Source organism: Apteryx rowi, unplaced genomic scaffold, assembly GCF_003343035.1.
Source record: "Apteryx rowi isolate R43461 unplaced genomic scaffold, aptRow1 scaffold_37, whole genome shotgun sequence".
NCBI classification, from domain to species: domain Eukaryota; kingdom Metazoa; phylum Chordata; class Aves; order Apterygiformes; family Apterygidae; genus Apteryx; species Apteryx rowi.
Window position 1 is genome coordinate 1,810,106 of NW_020450196.1, and position 23,200 is coordinate 1,833,305.

General features: G+C 36.4%; 1 protein-coding gene across 1 annotated transcript in view; it reads left to right on the forward strand.

The window, feature by feature from the left end:
- The window catches only part of CNTLN (centlein), a 201,423-nt gene that overhangs the window by 111,664 nt on the left and 66,559 nt on the right, over nt 1–23,200 (forward strand). The window contains exons 14-15 of the mRNA XM_026073572.1: nt 16,089–16,138; nt 21,799–21,890. Of these exons, the coding sequence (XP_025929357.1) occupies nt 16,089–16,138; nt 21,799–21,890 (142 nt within the window). The remainder of the gene's footprint in view (nt 1–16,088; nt 16,139–21,798; nt 21,891–23,200) is intronic.

The window sequence follows — 23,200 nt, forward strand, 5'->3', positions numbered from 1 at the left end:
TAGGAGTGGTCTGGCAGGGCTGATGAGATTAGTGACCTTGATTTGTTAAGCCTTTCTCTAAAACTTTTGTTACTGGTATCCACCAGATCTTTTAATTACTGAAGTCCTAGCTATCAGACAAATTTGGGGGCTTACTGTGTTTTTGGATATTATTTATATTGGTGTTTTTCCTTATTTAATCAGACTTTCCTGATCTGCCGCTCTTTGTTTGAAATCTAGGTAGTAGTATTAAGTCTCCAACAGCCTGTGGTGCTTCAGTGCCTTTTCATATCTGATGAGGCTATATCAAACTGAAAATAAGCAATCTTGTCATAAACATTCTATCATAATACATATGCAGGAAAAGAAAGTTTCATTAATAATAAAACTGTGGCATTACCAGAGAAAGCAAAAGCTGTAAGGCGTTGGAGACAAGGGAGCACTCTAAGTTAGCTTCCTCTATGTGTTACTTGCAGAAATATGTTGTCTGCATTGCTGTTGAGTCACAGCAATTTCTGCAGATTATCTGAGTGTTACAGAAAAGAAATATTGTACTGTTGGTAAGCACATTGCCTATGAGAATGCTGCCTTTTTCTTTTCTCTGTTGCCCAGACAAAGGCTCTTTACCACTTAAGTGGAAATGGGGTATGCATTTCCTGACATGATTCTGATTTATCAAGCTACATAACATTCTTATGCAACCATACATACATACACATATATGTATACATATGTATACACACACACACACACACACACACACACACACATATATATATATATATAAAAAAAGAAGTGCTAAATGTATTTTGTTAAACCGTATTGGAGGATCATGGTAAAAAGCTTGTGAACCCAGAATCTGTAACTCGCTAATACACCAAAAAACAACATAAACTGTGAGGCTGCTATACTAAGAGAGTAATGAAATTCTAAATCCAGGGCTGCTGGAAAGCAGCTCATATAGGTTTCTCTTGGACACCTTTCATGGAGTTTCTGGAGATCTGAGTAAGGGCAGTGCTGTTCTGATGTAACATAGACCTGAACCTAGCATATAATGCTAGCTTTCCATTTTCCTTGGATAGGGCTGATTTTGGAAGGGGAATACCAAATTTTCAAGTCTATTTCTCAGTGCTAAATATTTATCAGCTTTGCCAACATCATATGGAATTTTAAGATTTTAATTTTGCGAAGAAGTGGATACATTAGAGTTTTTTTCAAACACTGCAAATAAATGTTTACAATTTAAATTTTAAAGCAACCTCTCTATCTTCTTACCCATTTCTTGAATTCTTTCCATAAGTGTACAGTTCTGGAGTTCTAAAAACATCAATATTGAGCTAAGCAGACCTGTACTATGACCCAGTATGATGTTTGTGATAATCTGCTTGCTCCTTTTATACTGCAAAAGGCAAAATGTATAAATATATATAAACTTCTTACTTATCTTACTGTTTTTGAAAAGGATTTTTTTAAATTTGTTTTTAATGAGTTCAGAACGCGTGCTATAGGTAGTGTTGTTATTTGCTTTTTTCAAATACAATCACATGAGAATAAACATGAATTCTTACAAATTTGCCTAAAACTAAAGTATTCGAGTGTAAACAATAATTTAAAAAATTGGATTACATCATTACTGGAAACCAGCTCCTCTTACCAGGAACAATCTGTAAGTGATAGAAACTTCTATCTGTTGGTCATATGAGGTTTACATAAAAGGTAAAAGCACTGGGGAGAAGATAACTCTCTTGATATTCATGCAGAGGAGTCCCCACTCCATGTGCTTTTCCTCTGAGCTATATAGGTTGCACTGGCACCCTGGTCTTGGCCCTTCAGACAGAGTCCTTCCTAAAATAAATAGAGGTAACAGTGATTTATTCCCTATGTATGAAGCTGTTCTTATAGCCTTGTTATAAAGGAAAGAAAAGGTTCAAATTGAAGTGATGAGCATAATTCACACAAAGGTACTTTTTTTTTTTTTAATCACCTTATGATCAATCAACTGTATTTGATGCTACAGTAAAACAAAGAAAAGATTACTTCTTGGAATATAAATTTTAGGCATGCTTTTACAAAGTGTAAGTTATGCTGCATGTTTAAACTATTTTAGTCCTTAGTCACTAGCACATCTTCGTTTTTTCAGTGACTATTAATTTGAAATACATCTTGAAGTCATTCTTGACAACAAAGCACTGTTCCCTTCTTTTTGTCATGTGAGCAGACACTGGGTAGGTGTGGGGGTGTTGCTTTTATCCTTTTTCACTCCTGAATGTGGATTGTAAATCAGAGAGACTTTACTTAGTGCCAACAGATACTGCTTCCTGCAATTTTCATCCATCCTATAAGTGACTGAATTGGGAAACAAGGATGATAAAGACATTTCTAGGAAGTGAATGTAAGAAATAAGATAGATAGCTCAGTGAATCTTTATAGTCAAATATTCCATTTCCATGGTTAATTACGACAGCAAGATTTTTGCGTAAATTCCTCACAATTTTCCTTCAGTAAAGGAATTCTGCTAAATCATTCTGGATAGTTTGAACATGCCCAAAATGTAAGTAATGCTAGTACATTTTGCTTTACTCTTTTGGCAGCATTATCCCCAGACATATGTAATGGTTTTTGCTCTCTCATACAGTCTAGATCAAACACCTGCTCCAAGGTTTACTCTCACCTCCCAAGGCTGTCAGTTGACACATAAATATACAGACCTATGAAAAGAGCATATTTTGCCCTTATTGCAGGCAAATGTTCTTGAATCATAACGCTTTAGCAAAAAAGTGGAGAATTTCTATCAGAGTAGTATTTCACATGCAAAAGTCAGATAAAGTTTTTATCTAGCTTGTTTCTCGCAGAAGAAAGTTTAAAATGAATACTTGCATAATGATGTATCAGACTCCCCATACTAATTTATGACAATTGCTTCCCATATTTTCTCTATGGGCTTTTTACAAATGTATGTTTAATCTGAATATGTGTTCTATTCTGAGTTGTATTTTTACCCTTTTAAAAACTCATGGACAGAAAGCACAAGTCACTTATTTGTACCTAGAAGAGCATCCTGTGTTGATCTGCTGTCTTTTTCCCCAAACCCTTCTCTTTCTTGTGAAGAAAGTAGCACTTCTTCCTCTGTCCCATTTTCCTTACAAGGATTATTAGGATATGTGACTTAAGCTTTGGATAAGAAAAAATTCCCTGGCATTACTTTGACTCAATGTCTTGAAAATATACTTATTTTGGTTACCTTAATGGGAACACTGCTGACCTCTTTTGAGGACCCTGACAAAAAGTCTGCAAAGCTTACTTAGCAGTCTTTTTCCATGTGGTTTGCTGCTTTATTTGGCTTTTCTGTCTTCAGCAATCTTCCATGGCTCTGAGGGAAAACAATTGAAAGGGCAGTAGGTACCTCTTGGACTTGGAGAAAGGCTTCCCTGACTGCAGCAGCTCCTAGGCTAGACCACTGATATCCATCCACAGCCTCAAAAGCACACTAGTGCATTAGGAGATTGTGACTGGTCTGCTTATTTCTCTAAAGAGTCACTCTGCTGCAGTCTTATGACCTGTAATCCTTGAGAAGGAGTAGCTTTTCTCAGTGGGCCTTCCATTCCTTCATATGTGTTCAGCTCTGTTAGAGAAGGGATTCTCTGCTTGGTTTTATTATCCAGATAAAATTCCCTGGGACAAATGGAAAAAAGTCTTACTGTTTGTTTGGATGTTTCTTTTAKACTACCATGAGCCTGGTCTCTTAACTTCTTTTATCTACAGGCGAAGGAGTGCAGGAGTCTCCTGTTGCCCTGCTTGTGAATGCTGAAAGCTGCTGCTGAAGTATGGCTGACTTATGGGTTGTATATTAACTATTGAGGTGGTGATATGCTAACAAACTGAGTACAGTCCTCTGGCAGTTGGGTAATCTAGGGTCAGCAAATCTTGCAGGAAGGAGCCCTCTAAACTGATAAGGGCAGAGAAAGTTTATGCTGCAGTTCAGGCTATCTTTCTAAATTACCATTTCCTTAATGCATGTAGACCCAAGTGCGCATGTGTGTATGTACCTCAGATTTGGAGCTGTGTGGGGGCTCCTGATGGTATCTTTAGAAATGCTGACAATTAAAAATGATGAGTATTAGGAAATTTTGTTCTACAAGAAGGTATGTTTTGCAGAAGCCCTGCTTATATGCAGATGGTATGAGCATTTCGCATATTATAGTAACTTGATAAGTAAGCAACTGTTACAGAGAATTTCTTGCTGATGCATAGCTATAATCTAAAAGAAATCAGAAGTAATTCCTTTGGCAAAATTGATTCTGTAGCACAGTTTTTTCTTATGTTACCTCTTTTTAGGTGCCGAAAGCATGAGTACTTGAGTGTTAGGGAAATATCCAAATAAAAGGAGGAGTAACCAAAAGCATTATATTGCCATAAAACAAAATTCAGAATGTTGTATGATACTGGAAACAGTTGGTATGCATCAGGGTCAGTAACCTTAAAAATGCACACAGTACCAGCATAAATTATTAGGTGGATAGATTTGATCTCTCTGGATTTTTTACTCTGCCTTGTTTCAGTATTGCCAACCAAGACAGTGGCAATAATAGCTGGAAGATATGAATGAACAATTAGTACATAAAAAGGATGCTCTGCGCTTTCTTACTCCTCTTGTTACCTTTTGTGTATATGTTACAAGGAAGACTTCCATCAAGTAATTGATAGTAAGCAAAAAATGTTGAAGCTGTTCTCAGAATGTTAGAAATAAATCTATATTGGCTTGCAGAGTAAAACTATAACATGATTCTACTGCTGATTTGCTACATTAGCAGATCCTGGAAGCCTTTGAGAAAGCCATAGTCGATCCTTGCTAATTTAGGGTGCTGATTCCTGCTAATTCAAGGGCTCATTAGCTGCTTCTTGGCTAGGAAAGAGCTGAAAATTGTTCCCTTCCCATGTAATCTAGAATTTCTGAGAGTACTGCTGGCCTGGAATGTTTCTTGTCAATCAAAAAAAACCTAAAGGAGTATTTTGCAATAGGCTATATTGTCAGAAGCACTCTGATTTTTTTGACCATGTTTTAGAACCAGATAAAAAAAAGTTTATTGTTTAGAAATACTGAAGAAATATAGCCAAGTTTTACCAAATTTGCTTAGAATCAGTGTGCAGAAAACTCAAGGTCATGAGACTTTTTCAGTTAAGCTTAAGGGTAAAAATCAGTACATCAGATTTTACCCAAGTGATCCTTACTAGGCTTTGAAGCCCTTTAAGTCACTTCTCTCCTGCCTGATGGGTTATCATTTGAAAGGAGCAAAGCTGCTAGAAAACATGAAGATTTTGAGTATGAATAAGAGCAAGGCATTTTATGGAAGAAGTCCTAAACTTTGGGTTCTTTTTTTGGTCCACTAATTTTATTATTCCTACAAGCAGACTTCAAAACCAATCTTTTTTTTTTTTTCTCCCTCTTTATGAAGTCATTCTGAGCAGAAAAATATGCATGGGAGCAGAATACATAATTTTAGTAAGAATTTCAGTTCATGTAATAGCTACAGGATTACTGTCTTTTGTTCTTAAATTTAGAAGCAACAAACATGTACACCATTCATAGTTATGTAACCTCTGTTATCAGTAAAGTTGGTGTGGTTTTACCAAGTTTTTAGGAAACATTTTTCAAATATACAGCCTTATTTAAGACTCTAGAAACCTTAACTATACACTAAGCACCACTGAAAATACTTTCCCAATCAAATCAGAAAAGCTGTGTTTTGAAAATGTTTTTATACTTTTTCAGGTAAAAAAAMCACAGTGATAGAAATACACCATTGTAAAGACTGCATCTAGATATAGGTTGAGCAGTAATTAGTTTCAACATTGCAAGCTTTTTAAAGTTGTTCGCTGGGTTAGTATTACCATTGCAGATATGAGTTAAGACTTTGAATTTAATGAAATTGAATAAAGTTTAACTGGGTGATTACTTACTTTCTTTTCATCTAGATTGCTAATAGGTATTCCTAGTAGTGAATGTCTTTTGCCCAAGGTTATTCATCTGTACAGATAGAGGATGTTTTATGCAAATTTTCAAAGACCATTCTGAACAGTTTTTTATTACTTTTAAAACACACCGAAATTACAGTTAACTTTCATTTATATTTTAAGTTTTTTCAATCAAAGTCTCAATGATACAATGCTAAAAAGCTTATCTACAGCATTCTGGACTTTGAATCCCCTACTAGGGTTCACCTTTTTCACATGTCAATATACAATATTGTGTGAACTCTTAGTGTACTTCACAGTGTTTGATAATCATTTGCACAATGTTTGTGTCCAGTCTGTATTGTTTAAAATTATATCATAGGAACTTCTCTTTAAAAGCTGAATTAAACAGTAGTATGCACAGCATAAATACGACAGAGACTTTAAAATGTGGTAGTAGCCTCTGATTTCATCAAGAGAAGAAGTGCAGAGGTAAGAATTCATTATGAGCTGATAGTCTTCAATCTATACTCATAGGTAAGTTTGATTCTTTTGACCTGCATATTTTTATTTTATTCAAATCCCATCACTCCTTCTTGAATTATGGTTCAAAGGTCCATTTTCCTTGAATCTATAGGGCAAAGCCTTTTTTCCAATAAAATATTTTTTGTTTTTTGTTTGTTTTGGTTACTGCAGCCTTTCTTTAGACTTCTACATTGCTATATGCATTCAGTTTAGAACCTTAATTGCTTTTGTTGTCTAGTATTCTAAACCATGTTCTTCTTTTGGCCTTGTTATTTTTTTTTCTGTTTTTCCTGATTCAGCAAGCTCGGCTGCAGAACTACATAGTTTTTCCATGTTGTTCGTTCCTTACCTGTTCAGGTTTTTCTTTTCATCATGTTGCATATATTTTGCTCAGCAGTACTTCTGTACTTACACCATGTTCCTCCTTCTGTACAGGAGTATCATCTCTAATTAAATTCTGTTTCTATCTCTTCTGCAAATGGAGCTCAAAATCTGTTTTTTCTAAAATGTTTAGAAGGTATTTTTTACTTATGTGCCAGCAGTCACAATAGTGAGATCAGTTATGAGATTCTGACAAAACAACACACAAACTTAAATAAACCTTAAAATTTAACAACTTTAATTAAAAAAAAGGCAGAAAATAGAAGAAAATAAGTTTTTCTTGAGCAATGTTAACTAAAACTTCATATGCTGTATATTCGTACTGTTAGCTCAAGCAAAAAAAATACTTCATATGAAAAAGGGAAGTATAAAATACTATGTTTGTCAAGGGAATGTTGTCGTGGTGGGGAGGGGGCTGTAAATGGGTGAATTGAAAGCCTCCTCCGTGTTCTGTTACTACTTTACAAAGCAGACAGTTGACAATTTCCATATATTTGTATATCTGTTCTTGTCCTGTAGCTGCTAAATTGAAGTCCTTCCCTTTGCACTTTGAATTTTCAAAGCAAGATAAGAGATGTGCTCAAATACACCAGGAGCATAACCTTAAACAGAGAAGATGATGTAGCTAATCAACAGTGTAAATTTATCGTTACTTTTACCTCATTTAACCACTACCTGATTTATCAGGAGAAAAATTCGTTGACATCATGTACAAAAATTTTAAAATAAAACTTTTTTTTTTAAAGTCAAGCTTATAGTTGCACATAATTGTAAAACACATGAAATTTGTGCAGCAAAATGCAAAGCATCTTCAAAATCACCTGTTCTTGAGAAACCTTCAACTCCCAGCATTTCTACTGGCAAAACATGGAGGAGGCATGTACTAATCTTCAAAGACTTCTTTCGGTTTCTATGCCTCAAGCCTATAGATATCTATTGCTAGAAAAACTTTTCAGAGGAACTACTTTTCTACTGTAGAAATATCCTGAAAGGTTCCCTCACAGCATCAGTTTATGTCTTGGATCTTTTCAGATGCCATAAACACAGTGCCTTTTGCTCAGCCCTTGTTAAATCAAACACAAGATTTTCACTGCACAAAATATCCCCTTTCAGTTAATATCAAAACCTAAAGCATTTCTTCTTTTCATTGTTTGATGTTAATTGAAACTAAACCATGCAAAAGAGCTATGCAATAAATCCAGTGAGTATGTGCTCAAGATAATTACAGCAAATATTAACTTTGTCTTCTAAAATAGTATTACAGCCTCCTATTCACAGTATCTGAACTTTGAAGCTGCTTTTCTGACTTTCTAGTTCCAGTACGTTACTATTCTACATTACCATCCACAGAGCTTATTTTAGATCCTTTGAGTAGAAGTATTTCAGAAGCAATCCTTCCTTCACTCTCAGTAAGTAAAGGAAGTATTTCATGTTGCTAGAATCCATGTGACTGGGTTACAGTTCTCTTCAAGTACCTTATCTGCTTTGTCAAGGAAGAATTGTGCATGGATCCTTTAAAAGTGTGGTGGACTGAACATGGTCTGTTAAAGGTAATCTCAGTTTAGGGGAAAAACAAACACAGATGTTTATCTTGAGATCTATTTGAAGGAGTTTTTGGAGAGGGAGGGAAAGTTAGCTAAAGATAAATCAATGCTTACGTATTAGGTTGGCACATGGGAGCCTGAGTCAGCCAGAGTCTCGATGAAGATCTGTCTTGTCTTGAACAGATATGGTTTTAAGAAAATACATCAAAGTTTTTCAAACCCTAGCTCTGTATTTCATTAGAGTATGAACTAACAGTAGCTTCCAGTCAGGAGAAGATGGTTTAAATGAAAGGTTGAAAAGCAAATTACTCTTTTGCCACTCTCTTCTTTCACTGTTCCATTGTACTTCAGCAACTTTCTGTGACATCTTGAGTTACCTTAAATTCCTCAGAGTCCCTGCTCTGTCCTTTAAAAGTTTCTTTCTTAACCCCGTTCTTGAAGCTTCTTCCAACTGATCATATTCACTTGCTCCTGGAAAAAGTAACAATCATATTCTCCCTGCAAAGAATTCTACCAGAAGACTTAAACGCACCCTTTCTTCCTCACTGTTTAGTTATGCACTTTTTTGACAAAATATGCAGACTATAATATTTCTGTAGTGAATTGTAGGCAACTGAATTAGATTTGTATTTCTTGTTGTAATGCAAAATACAGATGCTTTTTTACAGGTTCTAGCTAGAGTAGCACATCAGAAAGAATTCAAATATGTAAGAGCAGATTTTACTGCTGAATTTGGGAACAAATGGATAAGAAAGAGCTGCTTCCTCTGTGTGTCGTTCTTCACATTGCAGTTTTTGGTCTGCTTTTTTCCTTGAAATATAAAAGGACTAATGAATGAAAGTGAAAAAATACTTTAACTGCAACAGTCATAATACAAAGACACACTTTTTTTCCTTTAACACTATATTTGCCATAAAGTACTTGGAGAAAATAAGTCTTGAAGGTGTCATGTTACATTATATTTATTTTTCCGAAAGAAAAGGTTGAGTAAAAATCAGTATAATATCTGTTTTCAAATGACTTAAATACTTAGGAAATTTTTCAGTGCTTATTGTGCCTGTCCTGAGTGCATTCAAAACTTACAGATTTATGAACTGAAGATTCTTAGACTTCAGAGATTTAAAAAAAGACAGAAACCAAAATACCAGTTCTTTCCTCCCTGTTGCTAACAACTAATAAGGTAGGATGAGAGGAGAATAATTTGCTGAAAGTAGAGGCTCCACCCACTGTAAGCTTCCTCAAATTAAAAAAAATTGAAGCTTAATGCAGGTAGCAGTCTCCCTGCAGTGGAGTGCAAGTTACTGAGTTTATTTTGTGTCTCCATTCTGTATGATTATCTACATAGGAGACATGTTTTGTATGTGCTGCTAAGAACTTAGATCTTGGGAAAGGAGAATGTTCTGCTGGTAGGAAGGAATCTAACCTCTTAGATGAGACCATAAATGAGATGTGGCCTGCTGTCTAGCTTCTGTCACCATCTCCTCTTGCACTAATAACACTTCTGCAGTACAGGGGCTCTTTTAAAGATAGGAGGAAGCAGGTGTTGATAGTGAGAAGTCATAAAAAGTAAGGTAAGCATGTTCTAAAATATTGCCTACACTCCTAGTTGACCAGCATACTTTGCAACATAATGAGGGAATAATTTACAGGTGCTTCTACACTATTGTTAGAAGCCCAAACAATGAGATGAGAACTAGACTGCTTTGGCCTCAGGTGACAATCCTGACGCACTAGATATCTTGGAGACCTGGAGGAAGAAGCATAAGTTACTGACTTTACAAGACAACAGAGTAGGATTGCCTGGTCAGAGACTGGGGATTGTATAAGAAGGATTTATTTAGGTATAATAGGTATAATTTAGGTATAATATTTGTGTGAACAAATATTACAGAGAAAGAGACTACTGAGTAATGTTTTTGGGTAAAAATCCTATATTCTAATAGTAAATAAGTAGTAGTAAGATTGAGCTACTAATCTTTTCATCAGGTTATTGACAGTGATCAAGAAATGTGAAGCTAGATTAGACAAGTTGTAAATTTAGGGCAAGCTGCAGTCATGGAAGATGTTATCTACCCACATGCAGCCTGCAACAATATGTCAGGACAAGATGTAGACAGAAAATTCTTGTATGCAATAAATGACTTTTCTTAGAATAACCAGTCTTAGAAACCACAAGAAAAGATACCATTCTGAATTTCATTTTGAATGGTACACAGACCTTACTTCAGAAGTTATGATTGAAAGAATCATTCTGTAAGTGACCTCAGTACAGTGAGAAGCACAATATCGTGCAGGTTGGAAGGAACCTGCTGCTCAAAGCACGATCAGTTAGAGCAGCTTGCACAGGATCTTGCTGAATTTTGACTATCTCCAGGGATAGAGACTCCACAAGATCTCTCACCAACTGTTCCAGGGTCTGGCCACCCTAATGGTCAAATTTTTTTTTCTTCTTTCACCTTTTTGTTTCTCCCCTTAAATCTAGTTGGAATTTCCCATGCTCCAACTCATATCCTTGCTATCTCAATTCTTTCTACTGTACTCCTCTTGGAGAGACTGGCTCTGTCTTTTCCATACCCTCCCCTTAAGTAGACATCAATAAAATCTTCCTTTCTCCTTCTGGGGCTGAACAAACCAAGTCACATCATGTGCTTCAATCCCTGACAATCTTGGAAACTCTCTACTGGACTTGCTCTAGTATGAAAATGTCTTTCTTGTACAGGGGAGCCCAAAACTGAGAATAGCCCCCCAGATGTCTTGTAAGTGCCAAATAGTGGGCAAAAATCACTTTCCTCAACCAGCTGGCTACACTTTTGCCCAGACTGCCAGTATCTAGCTACCCTTTGCCACAAAGGCATACTGCTGACTCATGTTCAACTTGTTGTTCTGTAGGACTTCAGTAGGTTCCTGTCCACCCATATTTTTCAGCCTATCGAGGTCTCTCTGAATGAAGGCCCAGCCCTCCAGTTGCTCCTCCTAGCTTGGTACCATCTGCAAACTTGTTGAGGGTGCATTCTAACATGTCTTTCAGGTCTTTAATAAGGACATTAAACAGTATCCGCTGTTTGTACACTGTGTGTTGCTCCACTACAGATACCTGAGGAGATCTCAGGAACTGTTAGTACCTAGCTGCCAGCTGGACTTCATACAGCTGAGCGCCCTTTGAGCCTGACAGTCCAGCTTGTCAATTCCAGATCCCAACTATATGGCAATAAGATGGGAGACCATCTCAAAGGCCTTACCAAATTTAAGACGTACACCGTTGACTGCTTTCCCTTTATTCACACAGCCAGGCATCTCTTACAGAAGGCAATCAGATAGGTCAAGCAAAATTTTCCCTTGGTAAATCCATGCTGGTTGTTTTCAGTTGTCGTCTTGTCTATCATGTGACTGGAAATGGCTTCAAGGAGGATTTGCTCCCTTACTTTCCTAGAGCTGGAGGTGAGGCATATAGTTCCTAGATCTTGCCCTTTCTGAAGATGGGTGTGAAGTTTTTGTCTTTTTTAATTAGGTTTGATTAGTAGCAGGAGGGAGCAGACCAATTCAATCTAGAATATGGACATTCACTTTTTGGAAAGGGAGCCACGTAAAAATGTGGCTAGTCCAAAAACCTCTAAACCTCCCAAACACTAAAAGGAGTAATACAACAAGCCTATGGGCAGATTGGAGACTGTTAAGAAAGATACTGTATTAGAAACCCAGGCAAAATATGTGCTACAACTTGAAGGAAAAAAAAAAAAAGAACAAAATGAAATCCAAAAAAGAAAGTAGTCTTAAAAAACCCTCTGCAAGGATTTAATGGGTAAATTAAGGTGGCTGTCACAGAGAGAAGGTCAACATATAAAATTTAAGCTTGCTTTAGTGAGAACAGGAAAACCAAAAACAATGGCAGGTCAAAAGTAAATGGAAAGTTGAGAGGGCTTGGAGAGAACTTGAAGAGTGCCTTTCAAAAGATGCGTAAACTGTGATCATAAAATTTTGGTTAAATAAAGTGAAAAAGAAACCGGGTAGGAAGTTTGTAGGTTTGCATGATGACAACAATGTAAAAAGGTACACTGGGATTGCAAGGCAATAAAAAAGTAGCTCCGTGAATCTTTGCATCAGACTTCCCTGCTGAAGATGCTAGGAAGATGTCAACATCTGATGTGTTCTTTTTAGCAGATAGGTCAGAGGTGTTACATCTATTTGAAGTAAGTGTGCAGGAATTATGAGGCCAAGTAGATAAATCAGATGTTAGTAACTTGATTTAATTCATCCAGGAGTTCTGAAGGAACTCAAATGTGAAATTAGAGAACTGTAACTTATCATTATAGATGGCCACCATGCCAGTGGACTGGCAGATTGCCTGTGTAACTACCATCCACAAAAATGGTTCCAGAGGGAACTATAGACCTCTGAGTCTAACTTCCATCCCTGGGAATGCAGTAGTCTGTCCTTTAAAAAAAAAAAAAGAGGGGGTGGTGGTGGAAGAGATTACTACCGGACATATAGTTGAACACAGTCTTGTTGAGAAAGCATCAGTGTGGCTTCTGTAAAGGGAAGTCCTGCTTCATTAACCTGCTGGAATTCCAGAACGGGTGACAACCATGTGAATAAAATCAGATCAGGATTTTCAAATAGCCTTTGACAAGGCTCCACATGAAAGCTTATTAAAGAAACTCAGTTGTTGTGGGATTGGAAGAAAGGCCCTTTTAGCAACAGGAAGCTAGTTAAATCAGAGGAAAAAAAGGGTAGTGCTTAGGTGCTGTGTTGAGGATGTAAAAAAGTCAAGAGCAGGGTTCCTCACAGGTTGGAGCTGGAATGCTCTTTATTCAATCTCTTCTTCAGTGATCTGGAGAGGATAGGGAACTGTGAAACATCCAAGTTTGCAGATAATACTAAGCTTTTTTCCATCAGTCACATGCTGCACCCATGGCAAGGAACTGTAGAAGGACCTCATGCACCTGGTAGGCGAGCTTCAGTGCAAGGCCATGCTGAAGAGGGGCGACTCAGAATGGACAGTTACAGCTCAGGAATGAGACCTTGTGGTCAGTGTTGGCAGGTCTCTGAAATCATCAGCTCAATGTGTGGGGGTGGCTAAAAAGCCAGGAAAACGTTGCGTCTTACTAGGAAGAGCATTGAGGACAAGAGAGAGGGCACCTTTTTGTTGTTATAACATACGTTAGTGCACTGATGTCTTGAGTGTTATAAGCAGCTCTGATCTCTGCATCTCGGGAAGAAGGTAGTGAAGTTAGTGAGCGTGAGAGAAGGGAAGCTGAAACGATGGAGGAGCTGAAGCAGCTGCCTGACAAGCAGCGATTTGAAAGGTTGGGTGGATTCCTCAGGTTGGAGAGGAGAAGGCTGAGGAGGGCTGTGTAAACTGAGGTTTATGAAATCATGTAGGCAGCAGGTAAGCTGAACGTGGGACTGTTGCTCAGTGGATCCCACAGTACAAATACTGGGGCACTTGGTGAAAGTAGGGGGAGATCAGGGTGAAACAGACAGAGCAATGCACAGCTTCATGTGGTGGGCAGTGAACTTCAAGAATTTGCTGCTGCAGCAGGCTGTGGAGGCAAACGGTATCTGTGGGTGCACAAAGATCAGATGGATTCAGGGGCAGGAAGTCTGTAAGTGGCTATGGAAAAGGAGCAAGCATCCCTGCTCCAGTCCTCTGCCGGCCTGAGCCCTCCTCTTCCAGATGCTGAAGGATTACAAGAGGAAGGGACTGCAGAAACAGTTAGGCTTGTGCACTCTCCCTGAGTGGCATCTCCTTTTGCCTCTGCTGGAGACAGAGCACTGGTGGTGGATGGATTCAGCATTGGTCTGACTCAGTTAGGCTATTCTAACATTCATCCAAAGCGTTCATTGATTTGTGTGGATTGCATCTGTACTACGCACTATAGTTTCTTGTCTAGGCTAACTTGAAATGCTTCCAGATAGACCATTACTTCAGTTGGAGACTATTTTACAGCCAAATGAATTTCTTTGGAAGTGCTTCAGATATTCAGACTCTAAAACATTACTCCTTTACTTATTTCATATCATTTCTCTAATACTGCATATCTTTTACCATTTTAAATAATTCCTTTATGTACATGTTAACTCTTTCTAAAAGTCTTGTAGAATTATCATTGTTTGATGGCCACCTAGATAGTGTGTAAGAGGGCAATGTGCATGTATGTCTGTATGTATGTAAATATGTGTCCAAAGAATGTCCTTAAAGCAGAGAAATTACATGTTCAGAAGATAGAAGTACAAGAATTAAGCATTATAAAACAACCTTAATTCACTCCCTTGCATTCATGTATTGTTGAATGCAGTCTTTAATAACATCATCGGAGAATGTCTTTCCAAAGGACTGTTTTGTCCTTCGGTGCATAGAGCGAACGTGCTTTGAGGGGGAGTTGGGACAGTGTAGAGAAAAGGYCGTTGTCATCTGTGTTGTAGAAACTGATGGTGGTTGAGACATGGAGACTGAAAGAACAAAGAAAGTCAACCTGTGAAGGCAGCTGGTTGATGCTGTAAATAGCTAGTCTCATATATCATGCAAAGCCAGTTACTTAAACTTTTCATGTTTCTCTTTCTGTGTACTTCATGTGAGACTATAGAATATGAATTGTAGTGTTTAAAGTTACAGCTGAGTGAGAGATGCATCAAACATACATTGTGCTGTAAAATACAGTGTATACTGAAAAGGTCATTGTATCTCAAATTAACTCCTTTCCATAAGTTAGCAGGTATTTTGACCTGCATTTCTGAGTGCCTCATCTCAGAGGGATTTTGTAAAACTAAATTTCCTGTAAAGTAGTTAGATGCTGCTGTTTGGAGTAGTGTAGAAAAGGCTAGGAGGAGATTAGTAATCTGGCCTTCAGAACGGAGCTAGAATAACGTGCATGAGAATTGGCTATGAGGCTGTATTTTTTACAAATTCTGCATATATGCCTATCCTGTGTTGCAGGATCCTAGGCTAAAATAGGTGGGGTCGTCTTGCTTAAACAGTGTGCAACTGTATAATTAAAGATTGTATGCATGTAAAGATTGTATGAGAAAACACCAGTATAAGTGGATCAAATTCARGTAACATCCTTTAACACTAACATTTCCCAGTTTGACTTTGAAACTTTAGTATTGGTCTCCTGGCAAATTTATGTATACACAGTTTTGTAAAATGAAAAGCAGAACTTCTGTAATTCAGATATTGACCTGAGCTGCTTGATGTCATCGAGTAAGCTATAGTGGTAATAAACTATTATTCCCCCAGAAAATCTGGGCTAGAGAAGAGAAGGACAGATTTTGTTAGTAAGTTTCTCAAGTAGTTGCTGGGCAAAGAAGAGCGTTAAGATTATCCACCTAAAATTGTCTGGTGGTGTCCCCTGAGACTGACTACTTTTTCCTTCCCTGAATTGGATTCCATCTCCTACCTGTCTGCTTTTTGTCTCTGGATTGCCTCTTACCTAAAAGGACTAGCGGAAACTTTTTAGTGTATGTTATTACTAATATTGTATCTGAATTCTGTAAATTCCATTTTTTAAATTTTTATCAGTTATTGTGCTGATGACTCTCTGAGATATGCTAAGTGCTGACAAATTAGAAAACTGATTCCTGAGTGTTGACAGCTTCTTCCTCAGTAATATTTTGATATGTTTTTGCTTTAATTTTGTTTTAATGGTTTTACTGGTATGTGTGTGACTGTTCTGTCATTCTTACTTTTACTTATTTCCTGTCTCATAGACTGAATCTTGAAGAAGAATTGGATCAGATGAAAGTACAACACTCTATGGGTAAGCTTACAATACAGGACCTTAACTATATTTACAACAAAAAAAGGGAAATATAGTATTTCATGTATTCTGTTAGAAATATTTAAGGCTAGTATCTATACAAATTAGTTTTTTTCTTGCATATGTGTTTTGTAAGAATAAAACCATACATATTCTTATTTCTAAGTATTTTTTTCTTTGGTTTTCCACATGCCTATTAAATCAATGATAATTTTTATATATACCCTAATTATAACATACACTGTTATATACATGTGAATTATTTACATGCAGTATACTATATGATACATATGAAAACAGTTAATTTTTTATGTGTTTAAAATACGTGTGCGTATATATGTAAAAAAATAAAACATTTATATGTTTATGAAGCTTTCTCTAGAGCCTGAAATGGTTCTTGCAGTATTGAAACACAGCAATACAGAAATCACATGCTGATTCAGACTTCTTTTTTTAATGCTAGTCTCAAAAACTACATGGATCTGAATGTAAATCAATATAGTGAAACCCTTGTAAGAATTGTTCTTGGATATCTTCTTTTGTATCTGTACAATCTATAAAGTGGTAGAGATGAGTCTTTGCCAGTGAGGTAGGTAATAAATGGCTGTTGTGTCCCCATCATTCCTCTGATCCTTTGTAGTATTGCTGTTTCTGAATCACCTGGGAGAAGTATTCAAGAGTGCATAGGTACAGCTGGTTGTCAAATCTGTGGTGCTCAGTATTTTCCAGGGGCAGGGAGTAGAAGGAGACTTTGAGGAAGTCCTCTGTTAAAGAAACATGTTCATGGCAATAAAGCCTTACTCTTCTTTATCTCTTTTTTCTGCAAGTGGAAAGATACAAGATGGAAAGGCAACCAGCAGTGAGAAGGAGTTGGGTGTGGGCTGAGCAATAACCATGTATTTCCAAAAAACAGTCAAATCCCTGGAACTGCAGGTTCTTGACATGTTTAGTGCTTTAACGATTAGTCCTTTCTTCCTTTCTTCTTCAATCACTTTTCAGATTAAAATACACCCTCTTTTAAAAGTGGATGGGTGGATACACACTTCTGGTATGGTGGTTGGTTACTGCTTTATTGTGACTAAGAAGGATTAAAATACTAGTGAAGTGTGTTAGGCAAATCTTATTTACCTTTTCCAACATTTTTTTGTCACAGGATATTTTTGGTAAATTACCAGATCAAATCCAAAGATGTGTATTAAGCAACACATTTTGTTAGCCCGTGAGGCTGACAACTGATTGCAAATTTTTACCAGTTGAGTTTTACAACAACAGTTGATCATGCATGCTGTGAAAAGCAAATTCCCTGTCGTTCTTCTTGGAAACACTAGGATATTGCAATGCCATAGACACTTTCATCAAGAGAGTTTGATGTTTTGTAGAAGAATGCCTTATAGAGATTGAAGCTGGATGTATATCTGTGAGCATGTATAAGTGTATGTGTGCTGAAGTATTTTCATTCAGGTTCTTCATCACACTATTGCTTTTAGTTTTTAGTTGCTAGAATGAACTCCATCTGACTAGCATGGACAGGGTCAGCATACCTGCAGAAGCCTTGCATATTGTCTCTAAAGTTTCCTGTGATGGCATCCTGAGTGTGACAGGGTGTACACATCCTTCTTATAACCGAAATGAGGGTTCAGTTGTAGAATCATAGATTATTTATTTATTTATTTAATGAAATTTGAACATTGAAAACTCTAGGTAGAAGTTCTGTAGCTGCATCTACCTGTACAGGACAGGAAAACCTTTTCTGTTCACATCGTAAAAGCTATATCTAAGAAACTCCTTTGCTTCCATAAGTTGTGCTGAAGAGGAACAATCCTTCTTGCCCTTCAGTATATAAACTTTTGCACTAATGAATGGACAAACAATTTGAAAAAATAGAAAAAAGTACTCAAACAGCTATATTTTGAGCAAGCAATAAGCAACAGCAAAGTTATATTCTCTCCTGATCATAAGAATGAGAAAATGAGCAAAAAGAATAAAAACACACAAATAGCTAAATGGGTATTAACACCCTTCCTCTTCCCAAATAAAAGTAAAACCTCTTATCTGTTATCTGAAAGTTGTTGACAGGTCAAACATGATACACTCTAAATAACATTTGTTCACTGTTTAAGTAAGTATGTTTTCTCAAAAGAAACTTGACAAGAACTTCCTCAATGTATCAATGATGTTGGTATTCAATTTCATCTGAACCGGGTACCCATTTTCATCAGGCATTCTAACATCAGGTGATAATTTCTTGAAAAAGGGGCTGAGCTTCTCTGCATTAAAAAGGATAGGCACTATCCTGTTGCTTGATTAGATATCGCTCATGCTTGTCAGGAGGAAGCCCTGAATAGCTATTATTTATTTTATTCAGCCAAATTGGAAGGGGTTAAAAGCCACAAATAATTGTCTTTAAGAAGTCCACATAGTTTGTGGTCTTCCTGTCTCACCCTCAAATCAAATCCAAAGTTAAAATGGAAAATGCGACTGATAGTGTCCTGCATCAGGAAGACCAGAGAAATTTGCTGGGATCCAGTTGAATTGGCAAAGAAAATCACTGAAGAGATTTTCAAAAGTACAAATGATTGTTATGTCTTGTAAAAACCTGAAACTCAGAAGCTGACTGTAGCAATCTGTTGAGGAAATGGCTATTTGTATGAGGCAGGCTGGACTGTGCAGGCCATGTCAGGTGGAGTTCTTTGGGTGAATAGTTCTTAAAGAGTATTTCTTAACCTCCATCAGAACTTTTGTAGAAGTTGTGCAGCCTTCATTTCTTTTAGAAGAAAGTGGACAGTAACTGTTTTGCTTTCAAGAAGTTTGGTTTTGGTTGATTTAGGCTTTGTTGCTCCTCTTCATCATTGGCTAGTAGGGTTTAAAACAATAATACGGGACACAAGAAAAGCAAACTTTGCTTTTGCCATTCCCAGCTTATGTCTGTGTTAGCTCAGTTGTCTGAGATGTGTCTCCCTTGCCTGTGAAGATTATTTTTTGATATTCATTGAATCCAAAACCTAGCATTTCACTTAGCATTCACGTCCTGTTGAAGATAAGAACATGTTGACAGAGACTCAGGTGTTTTCCTCCAAAAGCTGAAAATTGGGTCTGTCTAGTCCTGTTCAGAAAAATAGCAAGCTTCTTACTAAAGCAAGTTGTTTGCTCCTTTGCTTCTTGTGGAAGATTGTTCTTGGGCCTCTTTAGTTGTTAGAATCCTTTTAAATCTGCTGTGTTCCCAACTGGTGCATAAGAACGGCCTCCCTTTCTTCTGGTCGTCACAGCGGTTCTTCTGCTTCAGGCTTAGCTCATCTTCAGGAACCTGGAGCTGGTAACTTGGCAGCCTTCTATACAGTGCCACCCCCTATTTGTAAGGGGAAACTTCACCTGCTGTATTCTGGAGGCTAATGTGACATGCTGTTGATCATTTGTATAGTTATTCTATGACTGGCTGATATACCTGCTCTTATTTTATTTATTTATTTATTTATTTATTTACTGATAGTTTTTTCTCTGCCTAAGAAGGCTTTCTGCAAATCCTAATAGTGAACTGTAGCATCACAGTTCAAATACCTTTTTGGCAGCCATGTCAAACTACCTCATAATCAGATTTGGTGACTATTAATTAGAAATTAAGTGCTATGTTCTAAAGCTGGCAGTTAATGATTTCTCAGTGGGACAGAGGTATAGTTATATAAGACCATCATAATTTGCTGACTGAAGATTGTGGATTTAATGACTTGTGGGTCTATTCCTTGAGGGAGAACTTGGTATTTTTTATGTAGGTGTATGATGGATAGAGCATATGTCTTGCTGAGTAGACTGATATGATGAATCTTTCTGCTGTCATAGGCAGACCCACAGTTATAGGCAGTGCTGTTTCGTTGCCTCCCTGACCAATTCCTGTGAACAATTACATAACAGTTGGGGGCGGGGGAGGAGGTTGAACAGGCCATTTATTTTGTATTCATTAGGAAGGCTTATGCATCAGTGACCTATGGCTTTCCTTTAATTTATATTGCTTCTGATTTCTATGATAATGTTGAAGATGTGCAGATTTTCCTTAGTGTCTGTTTTGCAGTAGTCTTATTTATTCTGTGGTTATAATATGTTTATTTATAGATACAGTTGTAAATTGTATTTTAATAAATCCACATAATAAATATAGCACATTGTGTGCTTTGATCAGTTTCTTGACTGTGGGAAATCATTTTTCTTTTCAGTGGTGTACAGTAAATGCTGATATAAAAGCTACAACAGGCATTCAAATGAGTGAATATTTAGAAAAAGATGAAAAGCATGTTCATATTATCTTTGTGTGTTACTTAAAGAATGCTGTAAATGTATGCAGTACCACTGTGCTGGGGGACTGTACTCTCAAATAACATGGGAACTAACATATTAATATCAAGGTAAAGGTACATATTCCCCAGATGCATAGTTTTACCTTTTTCAGCTTTTATTATCTTTAGAATAGTGTTCCATTTATTTCATGAATACAGAAGTATTAATTGGCCATGACATGTTCCAAAGACAAAAGAAAGGTCTAATTCACTCTAACAAACTTGTTAGTCACTGTTTATATCAAGAGGATTGTGAATCTACAGAGAGTAACACTGTTTTCTTCTACACTTGCTTTGTTTATAAATCAAAAGTTTTTAAGTGACCTGCAGTGTCATCTCATAGTTTGAAATGATACTTCTAAAACAGAGCTTCATCATGTAACACAGATGTTTATCCCTTAAGATTAATTCTTTTAGTTAATTGGGGGGGCAGAAGGGGGAGAAAAGTGAATATTTGGTGTTTCTAGTGTTGTGTGTTTTTGTTCTTGAACATAGCACTTCAAATTTAATAAAAAGACATTCTGAGGTTTGTAATTGCTCTTTTCTCTGAATAGTGGGTAGTTTGTGAATGCCAAGCTCTCAGTTCAAATCTGAATACAATATATTTTACTTTTGATTTACCTGATTTAGTATTACTGCTAAATCTTTTGTTAGCATCCTTTTCTATGAATAGACCAAATTTTTAACTTGTCTTCTGTGTGAGATTTTTAGTGCCTAAAGTGCATAGTGGTGCTTAGAGTCGTGTTCACACTCATTAGTTTTATCAATTTCTAACTGTTATGAATTCACAACAGTACAATGGAATGATTTGTGTCATTTATCTGGTGAAGTACATGATCTTTCACTTAACAAAAAAGGGGGTTTAAAGTTTTCATCCATCCTAGTTCTGTTACTGTTTGCTTTGTTCACCAATCACTCTGATCCTCCTAGCAGGGGACAAGACCTAGAGAACAAAACTTGTAGTGACTGTGTAGATAAAAAGGCAATGAATTCTGCTTTTAAGGCATAGAGGGAATAGTCTATAAAAGAATAAAAATGGGAATGAAAGTACAGCATCTTTAACCTGCAGATCTATTGTGCCTTTGAAAAGCTTGTACTCCAAAAAAAACATACTGTGATGCTACAAAGATTCATAATTATGTGACAGAAGACTTTGAAAAGAGGTCACTCTTTAGAAACTGACCAAAAGGCTTGACAAGAAAATAGACCACAGTCTAAATAATTGAGAAAGTAAAGAATGCATTTCCTTAAGATGTCTAAGTATTGTTTTATTGAAATAGTAGCTATCACAAAATATTATTTATTCTCTGATAGAAGTGTGTTATTGTCTAATAGAGCTACTTTTTAAAATTAGTGAAGATGATGGGGTCAAGAACAGTACTCCAAAGAAGAATGCAAAAGAAATTTCGGATCAGACAKTACAGAAGGTAAGATATCAACTCCAGCAAGTTAATCTGAATTTTAACATGAGTCATATATACAAGTCAGTGCTCATGAATCTAAGCCGTGATTTTCCTTTCATAATTCAAAAATATGGATTTTCAAAATTGTGTCAAAAATCAATTATAGTGCAGTAGCTGTGGATTCATCATGGGACAAACATGGTTAATGTCGGAGTAAATTAATAGTATGTTTAGAGATAAAGTGTCAAAAACTAACAAATTATCTAAATTAAGAGCAGCATATGGTTAGCATTTACCACTTCTAAGTTCAGAAATATTCATTTCTTTTGCTGAKTATTTAACTTTACATGATATCAGGAGTTAATCTCCACGGATATTTTGCTACAAAATAGAATTGATGCATAATAGTGATAAATTTACTTATTATATTTAAATTTTAGAACAACATTGTACATTCAAACATTTTTACGTATGTGGGTTTGTCATTTTTTCACAAAATAGTACAGTATGCATTTTGTGTACTTTAGCTTAGCAAATATGATGTGTATTTAATCTTTACTGCACAACATTCTACATGTTTTACTTCCTACAGTAACAAGGTGTTCTTAACTAGTTGCTGTTTGTATAGATATTTGTATTATACACAAGTAGTTTAGTATTTTAACAGGTGTTCACTTAAGAGGGCTCACTTGTATTTTGCCATATGTTTGTTTGCTACAAAGAAAAGACATCCTTCAAACAGTGTTAGACCTTTTGTTTGTCATTTTGCTAAACAATGTTTGTGTTAATTACTTATAATTCTTTAAAGGCATGCTTAAATTGAATAAACACAAATCTATAACTTTGAATGTCAGTTTGGGTATGTCTATTTTGTATTTGTGAATTAACTTGTAGGAAGTACGGTAATTTACAACAGATGATGTGATTGCATATACTTCTAACACTTGCCATATGGTCAGGCAATGAAGGCTGTCATCTCGTTATTACTGAATGACAAACATCATGTTAAAATAATAACACACAGAATAGGAAATGCTCACATTCATTTATCTTGAGGTAGAGTGAGTAATTGAAATAATTTGAATACTACCATCTGAAATGTCACACAGTTTACACTTGGTTATCATCTATATTTCAGAACCATAATTTTGTTTGCCAGGTACTACATAATTTTTATCTCTGTGGATATACAGAGTTATGATGGTACCTTAGAGATAGGTGTAGAAGCTATTCATTGTTTGTTTCCTTCCAACTGTCATAAATGACTTTAAGTACTAGCAAATGCAAAAGGTTGCTTTAAAGAACTAAGAAATAGGAACAGAATCTCAGTTTAT